This window comes from Gossypium raimondii, chromosome 11 (genome assembly GCF_025698545.1).
Source record: "Gossypium raimondii isolate GPD5lz chromosome 11, ASM2569854v1, whole genome shotgun sequence".
Classification (NCBI taxonomy): domain Eukaryota; kingdom Viridiplantae; phylum Streptophyta; class Magnoliopsida; order Malvales; family Malvaceae; genus Gossypium; species Gossypium raimondii.
Window position 1 is genome coordinate 22,421,371 of NC_068575.1, and position 17,750 is coordinate 22,439,120.

A 17,750-nucleotide genomic window follows, 5' to 3' on the forward strand; every position below is an offset into this window, starting at 1 on the left:
TCATTAGTATGTTACCCTCATAAGATATCCTTGATCTAATTGGGATAATATTCATTCTCTCAATGTGATTCTATTTTTCATGGTAATCATTACATCTTTCTTCATGAAAAGTCAATTCACTATCAATTAGTGATCAATTCATCCATTACAAAGATGGATGGCCACATTTACTTTTCATCAACCATGTAATGTCAATGAGAGGATATCATTTACCCATGTTTTGGGCTATGAATCCCACTATTGTGAATGATGCTACATACTACAGAAGTTGTACACCCAATGCACCAGCTTTTGGTTCTTTATTTATTTGAACTCAGGCTTTTACTTACATCAAAGTGTACGAGTCACGCATACATAGTCCTCCATCCACTCAGGATGTAGGTATGCCACACTATGAACATCACAAGTGAATAAATCCATAAACGAATTCAGGATCTATTATGCTTGGGTCCTATCTGATGTACTATCAGTCCACTAAGTCACATCTATGTCTCTATCTTCTGGGAGCCATATACTCTGATGCCCAAGATAATGAATCTCCTCAATTGGACTTGATAGACGACATATTAATCTTTCAATTGATTTTCTCATTTTTGATTAGATTAAGGACATGTTTAGGTTCATCTACTAATACAAGTTTTATTTTAGTACTACGATCCGACCACATAATATCGCTTAATACAAGTTTTATTTTAGTACTATGATCCGACCACATAATACCGCTTAGTATTAGTTAAACATTTAGACAACCAATGAGCAACATTTGCTTCTATTTTACTTTGCGTGCAAAAACCATATGAGGATAATTATACAAAGTATATTAATTTAATTCATGAATAATTTTATTAATCAATATGTTCGAAAAAATTACAAGTGTACTTAGACGTAAATACTACACTTAGGGCAACAGATCTAACAATACCTACACCCTTTAGGCACACTCTTCGGGTGCCTACTCCTAAGATAAACTCTTCGGATAACTCCTCAGGGGTAGCCCCTTAAACACACTCCTCATATTCACTCATCGACTATATACCCATGTGGGTCTCATGCATTAATCGCTACTTCTGGCTCCAACTACCATATCCCATTTGAAGTGATTGAGAACATATCCAATCGCCACCCTACTTAGACCTATGGTGGCAAACCACTTGGCCAACTTACTTTGGGCTCACTTATGGGAAGATGACACATGGCACCTCAGGATTATAGCTAAGGGTATATAATCCCTTAGCCCCAACCAAAAAGGGATCCTTTCTCTCTCTCTTTCTCGAACTTATCCATTCTCTTCTCTTTCTTCTTCATCCAACTCTATAATCACCATAACTATGCATAGCGGCTCTCCACCTTACCCAAAGCAAGGTGAACATCCCTATATCACCGTCATATCCACCTTGTTTGGTCCTAGTATCAACGAGCTTATAAAATTTTCCAAGCTTTCTTACGCAACTAATACCAAATATCAAGCTAGGGGTGGAAAACACCATTTCTTACAATATTGAATCTCTCTTTCTTCAGTGTCAACTTTCTCTCTCAAGAACCCATGAAACCCTAGGCTGAAATGAAATATTTGAATGTGGAAATGAGTTTATAAGATGATTTTCAGGTGATTTTAGCAAAAAGTCAAGGTTTGGGTGTTGGGTTTTTGTAAGATTTCAAGGAAATAATCAAAAATTGAATGAGAGAAAATTTTCCCCTCCCTCCAAAGAGACTCACGGCAGCAGCAGGTAAGAAGGGTTGTTTGGGTTTTTTCTTTTTTTCCCAATTTAAAATATAAAAGATCCAAGTCAAAGTCAAGCCCAAATCAAAAGTTCTAATATATAGTTCACATTCCATCACTTCAATTTAATCACAACAAAGGTCCAAACTTATTCCATAAATCAAATATCTTATCAAAATGATATTTTCAATTTAAAACTCTTAAATGACCAAAACATCATTTCGTGACCAAGTTACCATTTTAACCCCCATTTTTTCCCTTTTGTACAATTCCTTCACATCCGATAGATATTTATCAACTCTATTCTCATAAATCCAATTAAACCCTTATTAAAAATCCTTCGATGGTGGAAAGAACACATTTACCCTTCTATTTGTAAAATGGAAATGTAACACCCCCATATCCAACCCGATCGTCGGGTCAAGGTACCGGGATGTCACATTTGTTGCCGAAGCAACTACAAAAATTTCAGATTGATTTATCATATTATTTTATTGTTGAAGATTATTTCACTCTTATCATAACAATTGAATTCAGATTAGAACCATTTATGAGCTAAAATAGTTTATACATTTCACAATTCAATTAATCCAATCAATATATTCAAATTATTAACTAACATTTAATTAACACATCAAATGACCAATGTTCACTTATTATCTCATCAATTCTTTTAAACTTCTCATATGTATTAGTCATTCCAACACTTATAACAACTTCATAATATTTCAGCCCTTCTACTATTTTTCCCTCCTCCACTCCATTCCACTCCACATCCTTATTGTACATATATAAGATTCTTTAGCTTTTAGTATAACATGCTTTCATGTAACATTAATTATGACTAAATTATCCGTTCGAGTAGTAGTCACTAAATTATTTTTTTATTTTTCTACAGAACTTGAAATTAAGATCTGCTTGTTGTTTTTAAAACTAGGCTCAATGAACTTTTTACCATAAAAATTTCAAATTTTCCATTTAAGCCAATTGATACAGTTTTTTTCCTCAAACCTTCCCATGTTCTACTGCTAGGTAGCTTTGACCCTTTTTCACTAAAAATTAAATATCATTCAGTACAAATAATCTATTATGTTACGGTTTGTTTCCCTTGAAAATAGACTTAGTAATATTTTATGCATAAAATTTAATCTCCTAAACATTTTTTTACAACTTATAATGATTTTTCAAAATCAGAACAGGAACCCAAAATCATTCTAACTTGTCTAACAAAAATTATTATATATCACAATCTACAACTCCATTGCTTGCATCGTTTCTTCTATGCAAAACTAAACTCATTAAGTTTTAATTTCATATATGATTCAATCTCTAAATAAATTTCTAAAATTTTGGTGAATTTTCAAACTAGAGTCACTGTTGTTGTCCAAAATTATTTTTAGTAAATTTCTCTTTTTCCATGGTTCTTTACATTATTTTCATTTAATCATACATAGCCCTTATAACTTTGATTTCTATTCAATTTAATCACTCATTTATGTGTATACAACATACTCATTTCTTAATTCTTAATGCTTTTTATAGCACACATCATATTATCTCTTACTTGAAAGCTTAGTATTTCAAGTTTCTACATGTCATGCTTCATTACATACTTTCTATTTCAAGAATTTAGATTAAAATACACATTTCATACATTTTATTTTCAACATATTTAATTCAATTTATCGAATACAAGTATGGTTTGTATGAAAACTTAGCTTTTTTTTTGTCAAGAGTTTCTTCCATTTTTCCTCACTTCCATTTCTTTCTCATCTACCTCACTATCCTTCCTTTTTCTTCTAATTTTCTTCACTTTCATCTACCAATTTCTTGCTTCTAAATTGATGAATATACTCTCTAGTATCTTCACTTCACTTCTTCTTTTGAGTGACTATGAAAATTATCAAATAATTTAGGAGAAAAAGTGGGATTTCATGGTAATGACCAAATTATAAAAGAATGAAAGTTTTCCCTCTTTTATTTTGCTATTCATGTTAGAGGAAAGGATGAAGAAAATTCTTTCTTCATCCTCTCTTTTATATTATCATTTTATTATTAAAATATTATCAAAAATATCTAATTAATTACTAATATATTATTAAATTAAATAAATTATTCAAAATATCTCTCATATCATCACTACACCCAACAATTATCTTTCTTACTAAATGACAATTTTACCCTTCATGTTTCTTCAAAATTTCATCCTTGAGTCACTACTTATTTCTGGTAAAATTGTGATTTAGTCCCTCTTATTTTCTCCACTTATTTAATTTGGTCCTTACGTCAAAATAAATTGGGTTATTTTCACTCTTGGTCCTTTAAATTTCTTATTTTTACACATTAACCCCTCAATTTTTAATATTTACACTTAGGCCATAAACTTTTCACATATTTACGATTTAGTCCTTTCTTTAGACTAACTTATCTCAACATACTTCTTAATTTAAAATTTTCTTTAGCATTTCTTAACCTTCTCTTTTATCATTTTTATATATCCCTCATTTTAACATAAATCAATTATACACAATTTAACACTATTATAATACTTCAGTTCCTTTTTTGGGTGTTACATGAAAATTTGCACTTTACTTAGTACTTTCAAATGTTTCTAATTTGAGCCAAAGGTGATTTTCATCACATTAATATGTAATCCAAATTATTCTCATGTCAAATAATCAATCATAACTCATATTTTCTTTTTTAGTCAAAATTGCATTTTACTCCCACTTAGAATTTGAAATTGTCATGTTACATTCTCACATCCATAATTTTTAATGCATTTCCATCTCCAATATTTAATTTTAATTTTATCAAAATCTTCATTTCACTATGTCTAATCCTACAACAATACTAGATACCATATAGAAATTTTTTAGATGGCATTTCAAGTCTATAGGCCAATCCAACCAATGACGAAACTAATGATGGGTTTGGATGGGCGGTGCATTTACTTGCGGTTAGTGTAAAAATAACGGTGACGGTGAGATTAGATACTGTAACGATATTATAGTGTGAGACAAAAAGTAAACTAAACGCACTGCACCGCACCCAATTGCCATCCAAACCCACCGTAAAAATTTGATTTGTAAATATATTATTATCTACTTCCTCAACATATATTATATTTAACTTCATATGACAAATTACATAATAAAGAAAAATATATTACAAGTTAAGCTAAATTAAAGCCTTAAATGTTAAAATTCAAACTCAACCCATATTTTAAACAAACCTTTTTTTTTTAAGTATACTTTCAAGCCTCAAACTTTTGTTAAATCCCTCACGCAACTTATATTTTAAACAAACTCATATTTTCAAGACTCATACTTCAATTTATATCTATATCCCCTTATATTTCCAACCGACCTTTACAAGTGAATCTTTAAGCTTGGGTAAATAGACATGATTTTAAGATTTGTGCTTTTTTATTACAAGTAGTTTCATTCTATTTACAGTACCGAAGATGACATTCAGATAAGGTCTAGGATCTGTAATCACTATTAAGTATATAACAAATGACTGGCCCTTATATATAAACATATATTGCAAACTTCGAAGTTAATAAAACAAAAAGCTTGTGTGAAACCGATGCTGAAAGGTTATGATCATGGAGTTGCATAATAATGACAATCAAAAAGCACACATCTTCAAACAATTTGGCCAAAAACACTGAACAAATACAAGATGAACAAAACCTAATTAATTAGAATCTTCCATCCTCATTTTGATTAGACAACAATAAGACAAGTTGGACATAAAAACTGTGAAGTCTCAACGCCTCCTCATTCCTCGTCCACGGCCACGCCCCCTGCCAGCCATGGCACTAGCAGCAGCTTCTCCCTGTGCACTCTCCGACTGTAACATTACAGCATACGACATCAGTGAAAGAACCGTACGGCAGTGGAGATGCTTTTGCCACACATTAATTCTAACAAGTAGTTCAGCTAAAATGGACATAATGTAGGTCACAATGCATCATATTAAAAAAAATTAAGCCTTTGCTCTTTGTTTAGGAACAAGCAGTAGAGCGGGAAATAAGAAAGAAAATAGTTACATTGCCATTTTCTGCCCATTTTCACAAAAATCAATCATTTTAAATTGAAAATATAACTGAAAGGAATATGCATCATTTATACTCGTACATACATATAATGTAAAGACAATAAGCTAAACAAAAATGATAAAAACATTCTCATTTATATTAATTTTTGCCAGGAGCAGGTGGGAGTGGCTGAGCGGAGAAAAGTATGGCTATTCTATAAATGTTGATATATAAAGCATTGACATATTTGTTATTTGAATCAATGACACTGTATGGATTCCCGTGATTCAATATAATATTCAAATTAAAAATGTGTGTCGTTTCTACTATAACGGTAAGTACTAATGATGATTATACCAAATTATGATCATCAGAATTCACTTAACTTGAAACACCCAATCACTATTCCCCAAATCCCAAGAGTTTTGAGTCTCAATCCCTCAAAACTCTGACAACAAATGAGATTCCTCTAAATCTATCTCAATTCTCTCTCAGAAATTAATAAGCCCTAATGCACGATAAAGCAAATGACAGCAAACACATGAAACGAGGACAAAAGGGAACAAAGAAATTGATCATTGAGTAGAAATTTCAATCACTGAACTCCAGATTTGGTCTATCCTACTGAAGGACATAGGTATGAAATGGATCCCTAAATACTTGAGAGGCATTTATAGTTATCCTCAGGAACACGATTCGAGATTGCTTTAATAGTGTCATGAGTTTTGAGAACTCTTAACTACACTGGGGACTTGGATAAGTGATCTTTATAGGTTATCTTCTTGCCTATGATTTGAGGCAGAGTTCATGGCAGTAATTGAAGAAAGAAGCATTGTGATTAAAGGTTAGTTTTTGTAGTAGGATTCTACTATTTGAGCATGAGAGGGCAATCTATCTAACCAAAAGTTGGATATTTCATGAGGAACAGACATATTTATGTCAAATATCCCTTGCATGTTTCACTAGTTCAAACATGGCTTTGGTTGGTTCCAGCAGCTTGCGACCATCCTAAGGGAATATTTATGAAGGTGAGCATCAACTTTCAAGAGACCTATAATAATAAAGAGGTTAGAGATTTTAAACCAAGGAGAATCATTGTCAGTGATTGAAAATTCAATCTCAGTAACTATCACCACTTTTCTTTATTTTTCCTCTTTTGAGGTTAGTTGACACTTCAAGCTCCATAATTTTAGTAATATTAAGACTTGATACTCATGATGGACAATTTTGCAAGAGCAAAAGGAAAAGACACATAAAATGAGATTTCTAATGAAGAAGAGGACCAGACTTCTGAGTTTAGGACCAAAACTTAAACTGCAACTTTAATCTACTTATCATAAAGAAATTTCTCATTGCCTCTATTAAGGTATAACGAAACCAATTACTCATGAGCTACTTGAGCTAAGCTCTATGAATTCTTCAAGTACCACTTGTTCACTGTTAGCCTCAAGCTCCAGTATACTCACTCAAGAGGCTTGCAAGCCTAGAACCTCTGGAATTTTTAATTACTTCAGATATTAAATACATGCATAAATTAAATATTCTAGTAATTAGCATTTTCTCAAGTTTTAAGTTTGGAAATCGAACTCACGCTAAGTTCAGTGTTAAGCTCAACGTTTGAGTATGATGATTGAGCTAATTCAATCAGGCTCCCGGACTAAGGATTTACAACCTCATTTTATCTTATCAAGTGATTCAGGAATGAAAATGGTCTTCCTAAATTATGAGGCTTGATTTAATAAGGGTTTGGGATTTAGAAAAATTCCAAATGCCACAAAATTTCATACAAAAATTTATTAATTTTCTAACATATTTTGATTTTTGAGCAAGAATCAGGGCCTTTATTGCTTTTAAAGAATACACCCTTCCCCAGGAACATTCATTAACCATGAAAAAGGTCTTATTATCACAATTTGAGCTGAAGGTAAGGTCCAATAACCCATTGATAATTTAACCAACAAAACTCAATTCAGGAACAAATTCAGAAATTTTTGAAGCATTTGGTCCACAAATGCTTGAGCAATATATAATTAAATGGATCACATAAAAAGGAGCAGATGAACAACAAAACATAAAAAGCATGCATACAGTTTCCGAGACAGGGAACATGGTATTACCTTGGGATTCTTTACAGTCTCATCCACACTTAGAATAAGACAAGCAGCCTCGGTAGCAGCGTTGATGGCATTGCTCTGTGGGCACAGTTTTTATACAAAATGCAAAAATTGTTGAAATAGATATTAGTAAATTAAAAGGTATACCATTATATAAGAAAATATCAGTTGGTAATCAGTCAAGCCACCTTTACAACTGATGGCTCCCAGACAAAGTTTGTAAATGAGTCTGCTATTCCACCAGTGTTGATGTCCACTCCGTAAGAAGCACCCTCGCCTGCCCAGAAACTCAAACAGTTAAAAGAGAATCTCTCATTGGTAAAATGGGTAGAAAATGATTTAGAAAGTTAATAAAAAAGAAAACTTAGTAAACGAAGGTTAACCAGATGGAAGCGCATGTTTCTGCCTTAATTTGTTCAGCACATCAGTAGCATCAAATCCAGCATTGTCACACAGTTGCCGTGGGATAACCTGCAGATTAGAGGATACAGCATAAAGATGTCATATATCTGCAGATGAAAAGATAAATGCAAAGGGTTCATTTTGATAGAGCATTTCAAGGCAAAGTTAATTATGCGGCCTTCCTAAAACAATTGTCTTCAAGGAAAATATATGTTGTGTTCATGTATCACAAGGTGTTATGCTACGGCTGCAAGATATAGTGAAACAAAAATGAATGAATGCATATGCAAGAAAATTTTATATAATAACAAGGGCAAATTTTCAAAATCTGCCCAAACACATTAAAAACATGTTTCTCCAGTAGTTCACCCAACAGGCTCTTGTTTAGACATGAAAGGATTAAAGTTGTTTATCTAATTGACAAGGTTCAGCAAAATTAAGAAGCATAGCCGAAAGCAGTATTTAAGCATGTTGACATATGTGTATGCATGTCCAGGTACATATACCTTTTCATACAAATTTTGAATAACTTAAATAAGTTTCCTCCAAGAAAAACATAATTTCATCTCAAATCATAGTAAATTACATTAAGACCACATTGAAATCAGATTAAATTCAATTTCCATTTCACCTAACAAAAAACCTGTATAGGTAACTCCCATTAATTTAACCATTAGGGGGAGGTAATAGAACATACCTCAAGAGCTTTTGCATAAGAATTAATAAAAAGTTGCGACTTCCCAGCTATTGTGCGTGCATGCTGCCTCAAGTATCGACTTATCTCCATCTTCCACCAAAGGCAAGTTTTAAATATCAAGATCCAAAATTATCTTAAAAATGATTATAAGTTTCAGTAGTTATTATAAATACTTACATCTATTGCACCACCTCCAGCAACTACTGTAGAGTTTTTCAGAGCTCTTCTAACAATCATAATTGCATCATGCAAGCTCCTCTCAGCTTCTTCAATGAACTGAAAATAATTCAGTCTCTAGCATCATAATGAGAAGTGATAAACATTAAGAAAAAGAACTCATCAAGATATGGAAAACCTGATCAGCTCCACCACGAAGAACTATAGTGGCTGTCCGTCCTGATGGGCAACCGCTGAATATATTAAACCTCTCATTTCCAACTTGCTTTTCTTCAAAAACTTCACATGTCCCTAGAACCTTCAAACCAAAGAGATTTAAATTCAAGAAGTTCAAAAGGAGGAAATTGAACAGTTTTTGACAGTGAGCAGGAAACTGAGAAGGATGGCTGCATTCCAAACAAAAACAAATATAATGTGCATGGCAACCTCATCAATTATGTTGTTAACTGATGTCTGTACAGTTCCACCAGTTGCAGCAGCAACCCGCTGAAGGTCTTCCTCAGCTACACGACCAGCACAGAAAATATCTCTATCTGCAAAATACTGTCAACACACACAGATTCATATCAATAAAACTTGATATATATATAGGTGTATGTATGTATACATATGAGAGAGAGAGAGAGAGAGAGAGAGAGCAAACAAAACATGATTTACTAAATGCATCACTTTCTCGGCAAAACTATCAATGAAATAACATAGCAGAAGTAACTAAGTGGCCATATACGAATTATAAAGTATCAAATATCAACATAGACATTTTTTTGACAAACCCACCACAAACACTCATAAAAGTAATGAAGCAAGAAGAGAAAAACGGGCATATGTCTCTCAGTCTCTTTTGGGGGGGGGGGGGATTTGACAACCATAACCATATATTAACTCAAGCTAGTCACGAATTAACCATACAAGTACAAATAAGTTAGTTATCAATAGTAAAAGAGACAAACAGAAAGAAAAATGTAACAATTACATTTAAGACAAAATCTCAGACCTGTGTTGCCAGATCCCCAATAGCCAACCGTGAAAGAACAACTTTTGCACCACTTTTCACACATTTATCCAACTTGTCATAAATGATATTCCATTCTGCATCAACAATTGATTGATATTGTGATGGATCCGAAAGTCTGTAGCATATAAAACAAGGTAGAGTCAATCACCACTTATTAACAAAGTATTCAAATCAAAGACAGAAATATTCACTACCTTATCTCAGCATTTTCCTTCTCAGATTTCAGTTCCAACTCAATGTTCAACAGAAGTATCTTGGGATTTAGAAACTTTTTTGGTTGCTGCTCAAAACCCGCATATGAAAATGTCTTTTTAAAGGCAACACCATTAACCAAAAAGGAGTCCCGCATATTGCCTCCTGGAACCTGTAAAAAGAACAAAAACACTAATCAATTTGTTATTTAACACAACTATATTTAATACAAGAAGCAAACAGAAAAATTTAGACAGGAATTTTATTAGCATCATTGTCCGAAGGAATCTCATTTTAGAGGCAATGCCAGACTCTTGTCCCCCACATTAGATTCATAATTTGACACTAGCTAAATAAATTCATGGACCAGATACTCTGCTGCTGGCCCCACCTATGAATATACTATAGTATTATTGAATACCCAAAATTAACTTCCAAAATCAAAAGAAATAGGGAATCAGCTAGCCCAATAACTTTAGCCATAATCAAAATAGAGTTAATATAACTTCTAGTTCCTGAACTTGGTAATTAAGTCCACTTTGGTACTAGTACACTCTTTTTTGGTCCACTTTGGTACTTGCTCTTGGCAAATGTAAAAGTTTGATGATGTGGCACTATGATAATCAAACTTTTACATTTGCCAAGTGCAAGGACCAAAATGGACCTAGTTGCCAAGTTCAGTACAAAAGTGAACCCAATTGCCAGGTTCAGAACCTAAAAGTTACATTAACCCATTAAAACAAAATGGTGTCCTAATTGTAATATGGATTTTTACAAGCTAGCCTTCTTATCCTTTGATATGAAGGCTACCTTCAAATGTACAGTTATAAAAGCTATCACAAATTTTAACTTTTTTTTCTCCAAACGTTAACTTCCCCGGATTTTGGACCTTATAGAAGGTTCTCCAAAAGAATAGGCTAAAATTGATGCTCGCCTCATTTCCTAAAGATACCACTGCAAAACTTAGACTAACATGATAGTAAAAAATCACTGGATGAGAATCTACGTGTGAAGAACAGTCTAGTGCTACACTCAGCTAGAATGGTAACATAGTTCAATATAACATGCACTGGATTGAAAGTGTATCATTTTGCAGATATCAGAAAGTATATGATCCTTCCTCAAAGATCCAAGCATAAATATCAGAAAAGGGGGAAAAAGGCTAAAAAGGTTGAAAACTAAGCATAAAAAACAGCAGTCTAACTTATGGGATAGGGAACTCTCTGGAAGATCCAGTACAAATATCAGAAAAAGGAATAGGTTAAAAAGGTTGAACATGGGGCATGAAAAATAGGAGTCTACCTTCTTAATTCCAATCATATTCAACCTATCATCATTGCCAATAGCGATAACAGCATCCACAACCATTGATGCAAAGAACACCTTTTCCCCGCCAATGAGTTTTGAAGAGAGAGTTGTAGCAGCACATTTAGCTAATAAGCTTTTCTTCTCTTCTAGACTTTTGCCCTCTATGCTAACAGCTAGTTCTTTGATCTTATCAATAGCCTGTCCATTGAATACAACATGCAGCATAAAATAGAAGCATAAAGATCATAGCAACATCTAAACCATGATAAGAGGGGGAAAAAACAGAAACTCACCAAATAGCAAGCAGTTCGATAGCTCCGAATTAGATTTTGAGGGTGGACTCCATCCTCAACAAAAGGCTTGGCCTCTTTTAAAAACTCTCCTGCTAGTAGTACAACAGTTGTAGTTCCATCACCAACCTGCAAACCTCACACCAAAAAGAAGCTCTCTAAATCATCTAAATGCAATGAAAAAATACTGGATCTTGATAACGTCAATTTCATTTACGAGATTAGTTACGTCAAACAGACTAAAAAAATCAAAATCTCAGTTCAATAATGGAAAACGTGGAACTATTAAACCATACTTTAACTGAAAATTGAGAAAAGTTTCGGAACCAACAACAGAAAGTAGAAATAGAAAGGAGGGATAAGGTAACCTCGGAGTCCTGAGACTTGGCGATATCGACGAGGATCTTTGCGGCGGGGTGGACAATATCGAGAAGCTTCATGATGGTAGCCCCGTCGTTGGAAATGGTGACGTTCCCCTTGTCATCGTGAATGAGCTTGTCCATACCCCTGGGACCCAAGGTTGTTCTAACCACGTCAGCGACGGCGGTGCAAGCGTTTATGTTGCTCACTAGTTGCGCCTTGCCCTGGGACGTATCGGTCCCTTCTTTTAAAAGAATGATTTGCGGTTGCTGCGAACAGGGGAAAACAAAAAGAGAAACAGATTAGTAGCAGTTCAGAAAAAAAAAAGATGCAAGATGTTAACAAAAAGCACGTATGAAATGAGGGAAAAGGAGTGTAAAGTTACCAGCATGGCTGCCATTGTTGCTAGGGTTTTGCTTGCTGGTTTTAGGGGCAGTAATGAGCAAAGCGTGAGAGTGAGGGAGAATGTTCTGGTTTTGTTCGCAAGTATTTCTTCGGTATTCTACGGGTTTATGTTGTAAGTCTGAGAATGGGAGGGCTGAAATGAAATGAATTTCAAATTGGACTCCACATTGGGCCTGGAATTTATGAAATTACTAGAACTACCCTTTCAATTCTTTTGAATGAGTGGATATCTTTTCATTTTGGTTTAGTCCACGATTTGAAATATAAATTATACATTTTTTTTCATGTTGATACCTACATTATATTAAGTTACTCAATTAACTTCAAAAAAGTTAACATGCAAAGTTTCCAACCAATTATAACTTGACATGTCTTATGCAATTAAAATATACTTAAAATTCTTTCATTTTCTTTTCCTTTTACATTATTTCCTTCTTTTTCTATTTCTTTTTTTCTTTTGTCCTTCTTCTCATTTCTTTCTTCTTCCCAACAATTCCAAATGACTCTTTCGGTAAAAGAATATCACAAAATCCATTATATTATATCTTAATATATTTTAGTCCATTTATTAAAAAAAAGACAAATTGGTTTTTGTAGGTTAGATGAGTGAGTAAAACAATTCCTTCATGTTTTAGGTAAAAAGATTCCTCTAGTCCCTCTCAATCTCAAAATTGATCAAATTAGTCCCTCTCAAAAAAATTTGAAGTAATTTAATCCCTATCAATTTCAAAAATGAGCAAGTATGGACAATTAATCACGTCAGAAATGTCTTCCATCAATTGTACATAATTTTGATCGGTATAATAACAAATTTAGAATTTTGGCCTTAATTCTAAAAATACAACAAATTTAGCCTCAACATTCACAAATTTATACAAATGTTGCGGGATAAAAATGTTAAATTAGGAGCAAATTGATGAAATGTATAAACTTTGAGGGTTAATTTTATTATTACACCAATCAAAATCATGTACAATTGATGGAAAAAAATTAACATCATGATTAATTGTCTTTAGTTGCTCACTTTCAAAATTGACAGAGATTAAATTACTTTGATTTTTTTAGAGGGATTGTGGCGGCCCAAATCCAACTGAGACAGTCCAACCTGAATCTAAAACGTCACATTAGTCACTAAGGTGACTCAAAACACATCACAATATTTACACGCACAAATATTTTTTTCCTGCTTATCTAATCAATAACAAAAGTCACAAACATGCTATTAAGTCATACATAATCATGAATAAACAAACAAACCTAGTTACATGCTTTAACTAACATAAACCATTCAAATTGTAGTGAGGGCAAAATCATTATTTCACATCTAGTATCCGAACACACATATAACAACAATCATAGAAATACATTTTTAGTTCTAGAATCCTTTTAGAAACATTGTTGAAAGAATCAGTTTAATCCAATTAACAATTCTCCGTTAATTTTAAAAACAAGTGTTTTAGGGACCAAATTGAAAGAGTGAAAAAATATTGGAAATAACTATATTACAAAATCAGTCTAGGTTGGGCGTATGTGTTACTGGGTTCATCCCCTTGGTTATTCCAGGAGAAATTAAAGTGGTTTCGCCACGATGGGTTATAGGAATTGGATTGAAGTCCTTACCTTCCTCGATTTTGGTTCTAGTTACTCATGTAATACACAGATTCTGGGTTCGATGGACATTCTTCGAACAAATGTCCTTCCCCACAATAGACACAAGCTACATTTTCAAATTGGTTTGGTGGTTGAGCTGCAAAACTATTAAACCCATTAATGGTAAAATTTTTAAGCATTGAGGATATTGAGGATACCTGAGATGCAAGTGAAGTGAGAGCGTCTATTTCATGTATTCCAGCGACTCGTCTTCTTGACGCTGCACGATTAGTTGGCCATTGATAATTTTTGTTGGCAATCCTCTCAATGATTTCATAAGCCTCATTATAAGACTTAGAAAGGAGAGCACCATTAGCAGAAGCGTCCACTACCATCCTCGTGTGGACATTAAGACCGTTATAAAACATCTCAAGTTGGATGCAATGTGAGAATCCGTGATGAGGGAATTTCTGTAATAATTCTTTGTACTTTCCTATGCTTCATACAAGGACTCATCATCCATTTGTTGGAAAGTAGTGAACTCATCCCTCAACTTAGCATTCTTGCTAGGTGGAAAATACTTCATGAGGAATCTTTCTACTAACTCTTGCCATGTGTAAATTGAATTCGATGGCAATGAGTTCAACCAGGCTCGAGCTCTGTCCCTTAGCGAATATGGGAACAACTTTAATCATAGTGTATCTTCAGGTACTCCAGCTAAGTTGAAAGTATCGCTTATCTTCATGAACAGTCTTAAGTGAAGATGAGGATCTTCGATAGGCATTCCACTGAATTGGCCCATTGCCTGAAGCATCTAGAGCATGACTGGCTTCAGTTCAAACTATTGTGCCTCGATTTCGGGTCTCCTAATACCTAGATTAAGATCATGAAACACTGGCAGGGCATACTGTCTTAGAGCTCTATCCCTATCATTAGCAATAAGGATAGGATTTTGGGCAGGGTTTGCTCCACTTCCTTGATTCGGATTTTTGAAGTTCATCTCTTCGGTCCTTCTTTGACTTGCTTGTCTTCTCCACTGTTGAAAAGTTCTTTCAATCTCAGGGCCCATGGGGAGTAAATCGATAATTCGATCAATACTCATAAACACCTGAAACAAACACAGAAAAAATAATTAAGTTTAAATTGAATATTAAAATAAACCAGAATGCAAAATTAACAAATTCACAAATAATGACTTTAAAATAGTCCCTCAGCAATGGTGCCAAAAACATGGAACAATGAAAATGTGCAAGTGTACACAATTGCAACAAGTAATAAAGTGACAAGTAAATGTCGAGTTATTGTACCCACAGGGATTGTGAAAAGAATTATTTATGAATGCAATTTTAAAAACACTTTGGTGAAGAAAAATATTTTAATTTGAGGAGGTGATTAAAACTAGGATTTTAACTAAGTAAAATAAATAAAAATAAAATAAAATTCCAATGCACAATTTCAAAAGATTATTTTAATCAAGATGACATAATTGTGCTAGATTAATTACATTTCTTACCTTAGAATTATTAAACTCATGTTTATATTGTTACAAATAAATTCTCGATAATTTGTTAACTTATGAACATACTTACCTACCAAAATCCATTTATCTCTTGACTATATCTCTATGTCAATTCAACCGATTAAACAAATATTAATAAGCAAATGTGTTAATGCACATATATACCTATGAAATTAAAATAATCTCTTGTACGTATCTCTATGTCAATTCAAACAATTAATTCAATCTCATAAGCACATAAAAGATTACGTGAGGTAACAATGTATTTCTACCTTGAAATAGTTTAATCACAATAATGTTGCAAGTTATGCAAGGCTAAGGTATTGTTAGATACCATTGCTAATTTAACCCTCAGATACCTTAGATGATTAAACATGCACTGATTAAGTATTGTGTCAATTAATTACAATTTCATTCCGTTTAAATAATTAATTCATTACTTACCTTACAATTGTAATGCAAGAATAACTTAGTCATGGTTTTACCTAATCAAACATCTTTCCAAGGCCTGTAATAACACAAACACAATTTTAATAACTTAGGTAGATGAAATGCAATCAACCTAACACGAATTAAATTTAAGCCATATTAATTAAACTAAACATATCAACATCACAAATATTCATAGACATGTTCATAACAACAACAATAAAAATAAAAGGATAGGGAACAAGAATCAAATCTGGTGTTTCTCTAAGGCTTGACTAGTTTGCTCCGCTCCTCCTTCTCCACTTGTTCTTATTGAACTGAGGCTTCAATGAACACTTGAATGCTACTCGAAATGGTGGTTGAAGGACTCTTTTTCAAGAGGTGAAATCGACAAAGGAATAAGGGAAGAAAATGAAGAACAATGGAAGGGAATGAAGAGAGCAAAGTGAGAGAGAAGTGAAGAAATGAATAGGTTTGAGATGTGTTTGAAGTGAGTAACCAATGGGGGTATTTATAGGTTGAGAAGGTTGCTAAAAATAGCAAAAATCATCAGCCAAAGACCCCCCATGGCCGGCCACACATGTGGCATGTTTGAATATTTCAAACATGTTATTTTTAGGTAGGGGCAAATCTTGAAAGGCATGAATAGTGGAGGGGTTTGAATGCGAACTGAAGGAGTCTTCAAAGGACATTTTGCATTCCAAATTATCCGCCAAACAAGCTGATTGGGTCAGAATGTGGGACAGTTTTGGGCTGCCCATTGCTTGGTTGGATCGGTTCAGCTCAACTGGGCCCCTTTTGATAATTAATTAACAATAATTTATTTAACCCAATTAAATTGGATTAAAATTAAAATTAATTCACCTTGATGCTTCAAAATTGCTTCTCGGTTTTGCACTTTTAGTAGTGTCTGCCAAGCCGTTTTTCGCCTTTTGTGCAAATCTGTCAAAAATAATCAAAATTTGATATACAATTAATTAAAATTAAACATGTTCATAATTTGAGTGTAATTTATTATTTTATAATTGTTATATATTTTTGACAAGAATTTTACCGAAACTGCATGAATTTGAGTTAAAAAGGGCATTAAAAAGTGTGTATATTTTTGTGTTTCCAATGAGCCATGCAAAATCCATTATGCTAAGGGGGTATTTTTGGAAATTAAAGGGCTGACCTACATTGAATTAGATGAATACTTCCTAGCTAAGCATGAATGAATGCCAAAGTGAAGAGACACCACATTTATTCGACCAAGCATACACCAAACATTAAGCATGAACCAATTTACTTTATGGAGTGTGAACACATTGATGTTTTAGTGTGAACAACTTAAAAGTTAGGCGTGAATGTGTTTATGCTAGTGTGAATTCATTTTATGCCGACATTTGAATGGCTATTTTAAGGGCCTATAGAAACCATATAAAAGGGACATTTTTGAGGACATCTTTTTTTAATATAAAATGATATTGTGAGAATTTTCTCTCCAA

The 17,750-nt window shown here is 33.4% G+C and overlaps 1 protein-coding gene and 1 non-coding gene across 2 annotated transcripts; one reads left to right on the forward strand and one right to left on the reverse strand.

Moving 5' to 3' along the window:
• Positions 1–5,315: 5,315 nt before the first annotated feature.
• Positions 5,316–12,874, reverse strand: LOC105788092 (T-complex protein 1 subunit eta). Its single transcript, XM_012614815.2, has 14 exons — positions 12,706–12,874; positions 12,329–12,589; positions 11,964–12,089; positions 11,665–11,868; positions 10,365–10,534; positions 10,150–10,285; positions 9,582–9,698; positions 9,334–9,453; positions 9,156–9,254; positions 8,979–9,068; positions 8,263–8,350; positions 8,068–8,156; positions 7,883–7,957; positions 5,316–5,578 (listed from the first exon to the last, which is right to left on the reverse strand). Exons 1-14 carry the CDS (start codon positions 12,718–12,720, stop codon positions 5,495–5,497), a joined length of 1,674 nt encoding a protein of 557 aa, XP_012470269.1. The 5' UTR covers positions 12,721–12,874; the 3' UTR covers positions 5,316–5,494.
• A 1,891-nt stretch (positions 12,875–14,765) lies between these two features.
• On the forward strand, positions 14,766–14,871 carry LOC128035037 (small nucleolar RNA R71). Its single transcript, XR_008191441.1, has one exon. It is a non-coding gene; the product is annotated as a small nucleolar RNA R71 (small nucleolar RNA).
• The last annotated feature ends 2,879 nt before the right edge of the window (positions 14,872–17,750 follow it).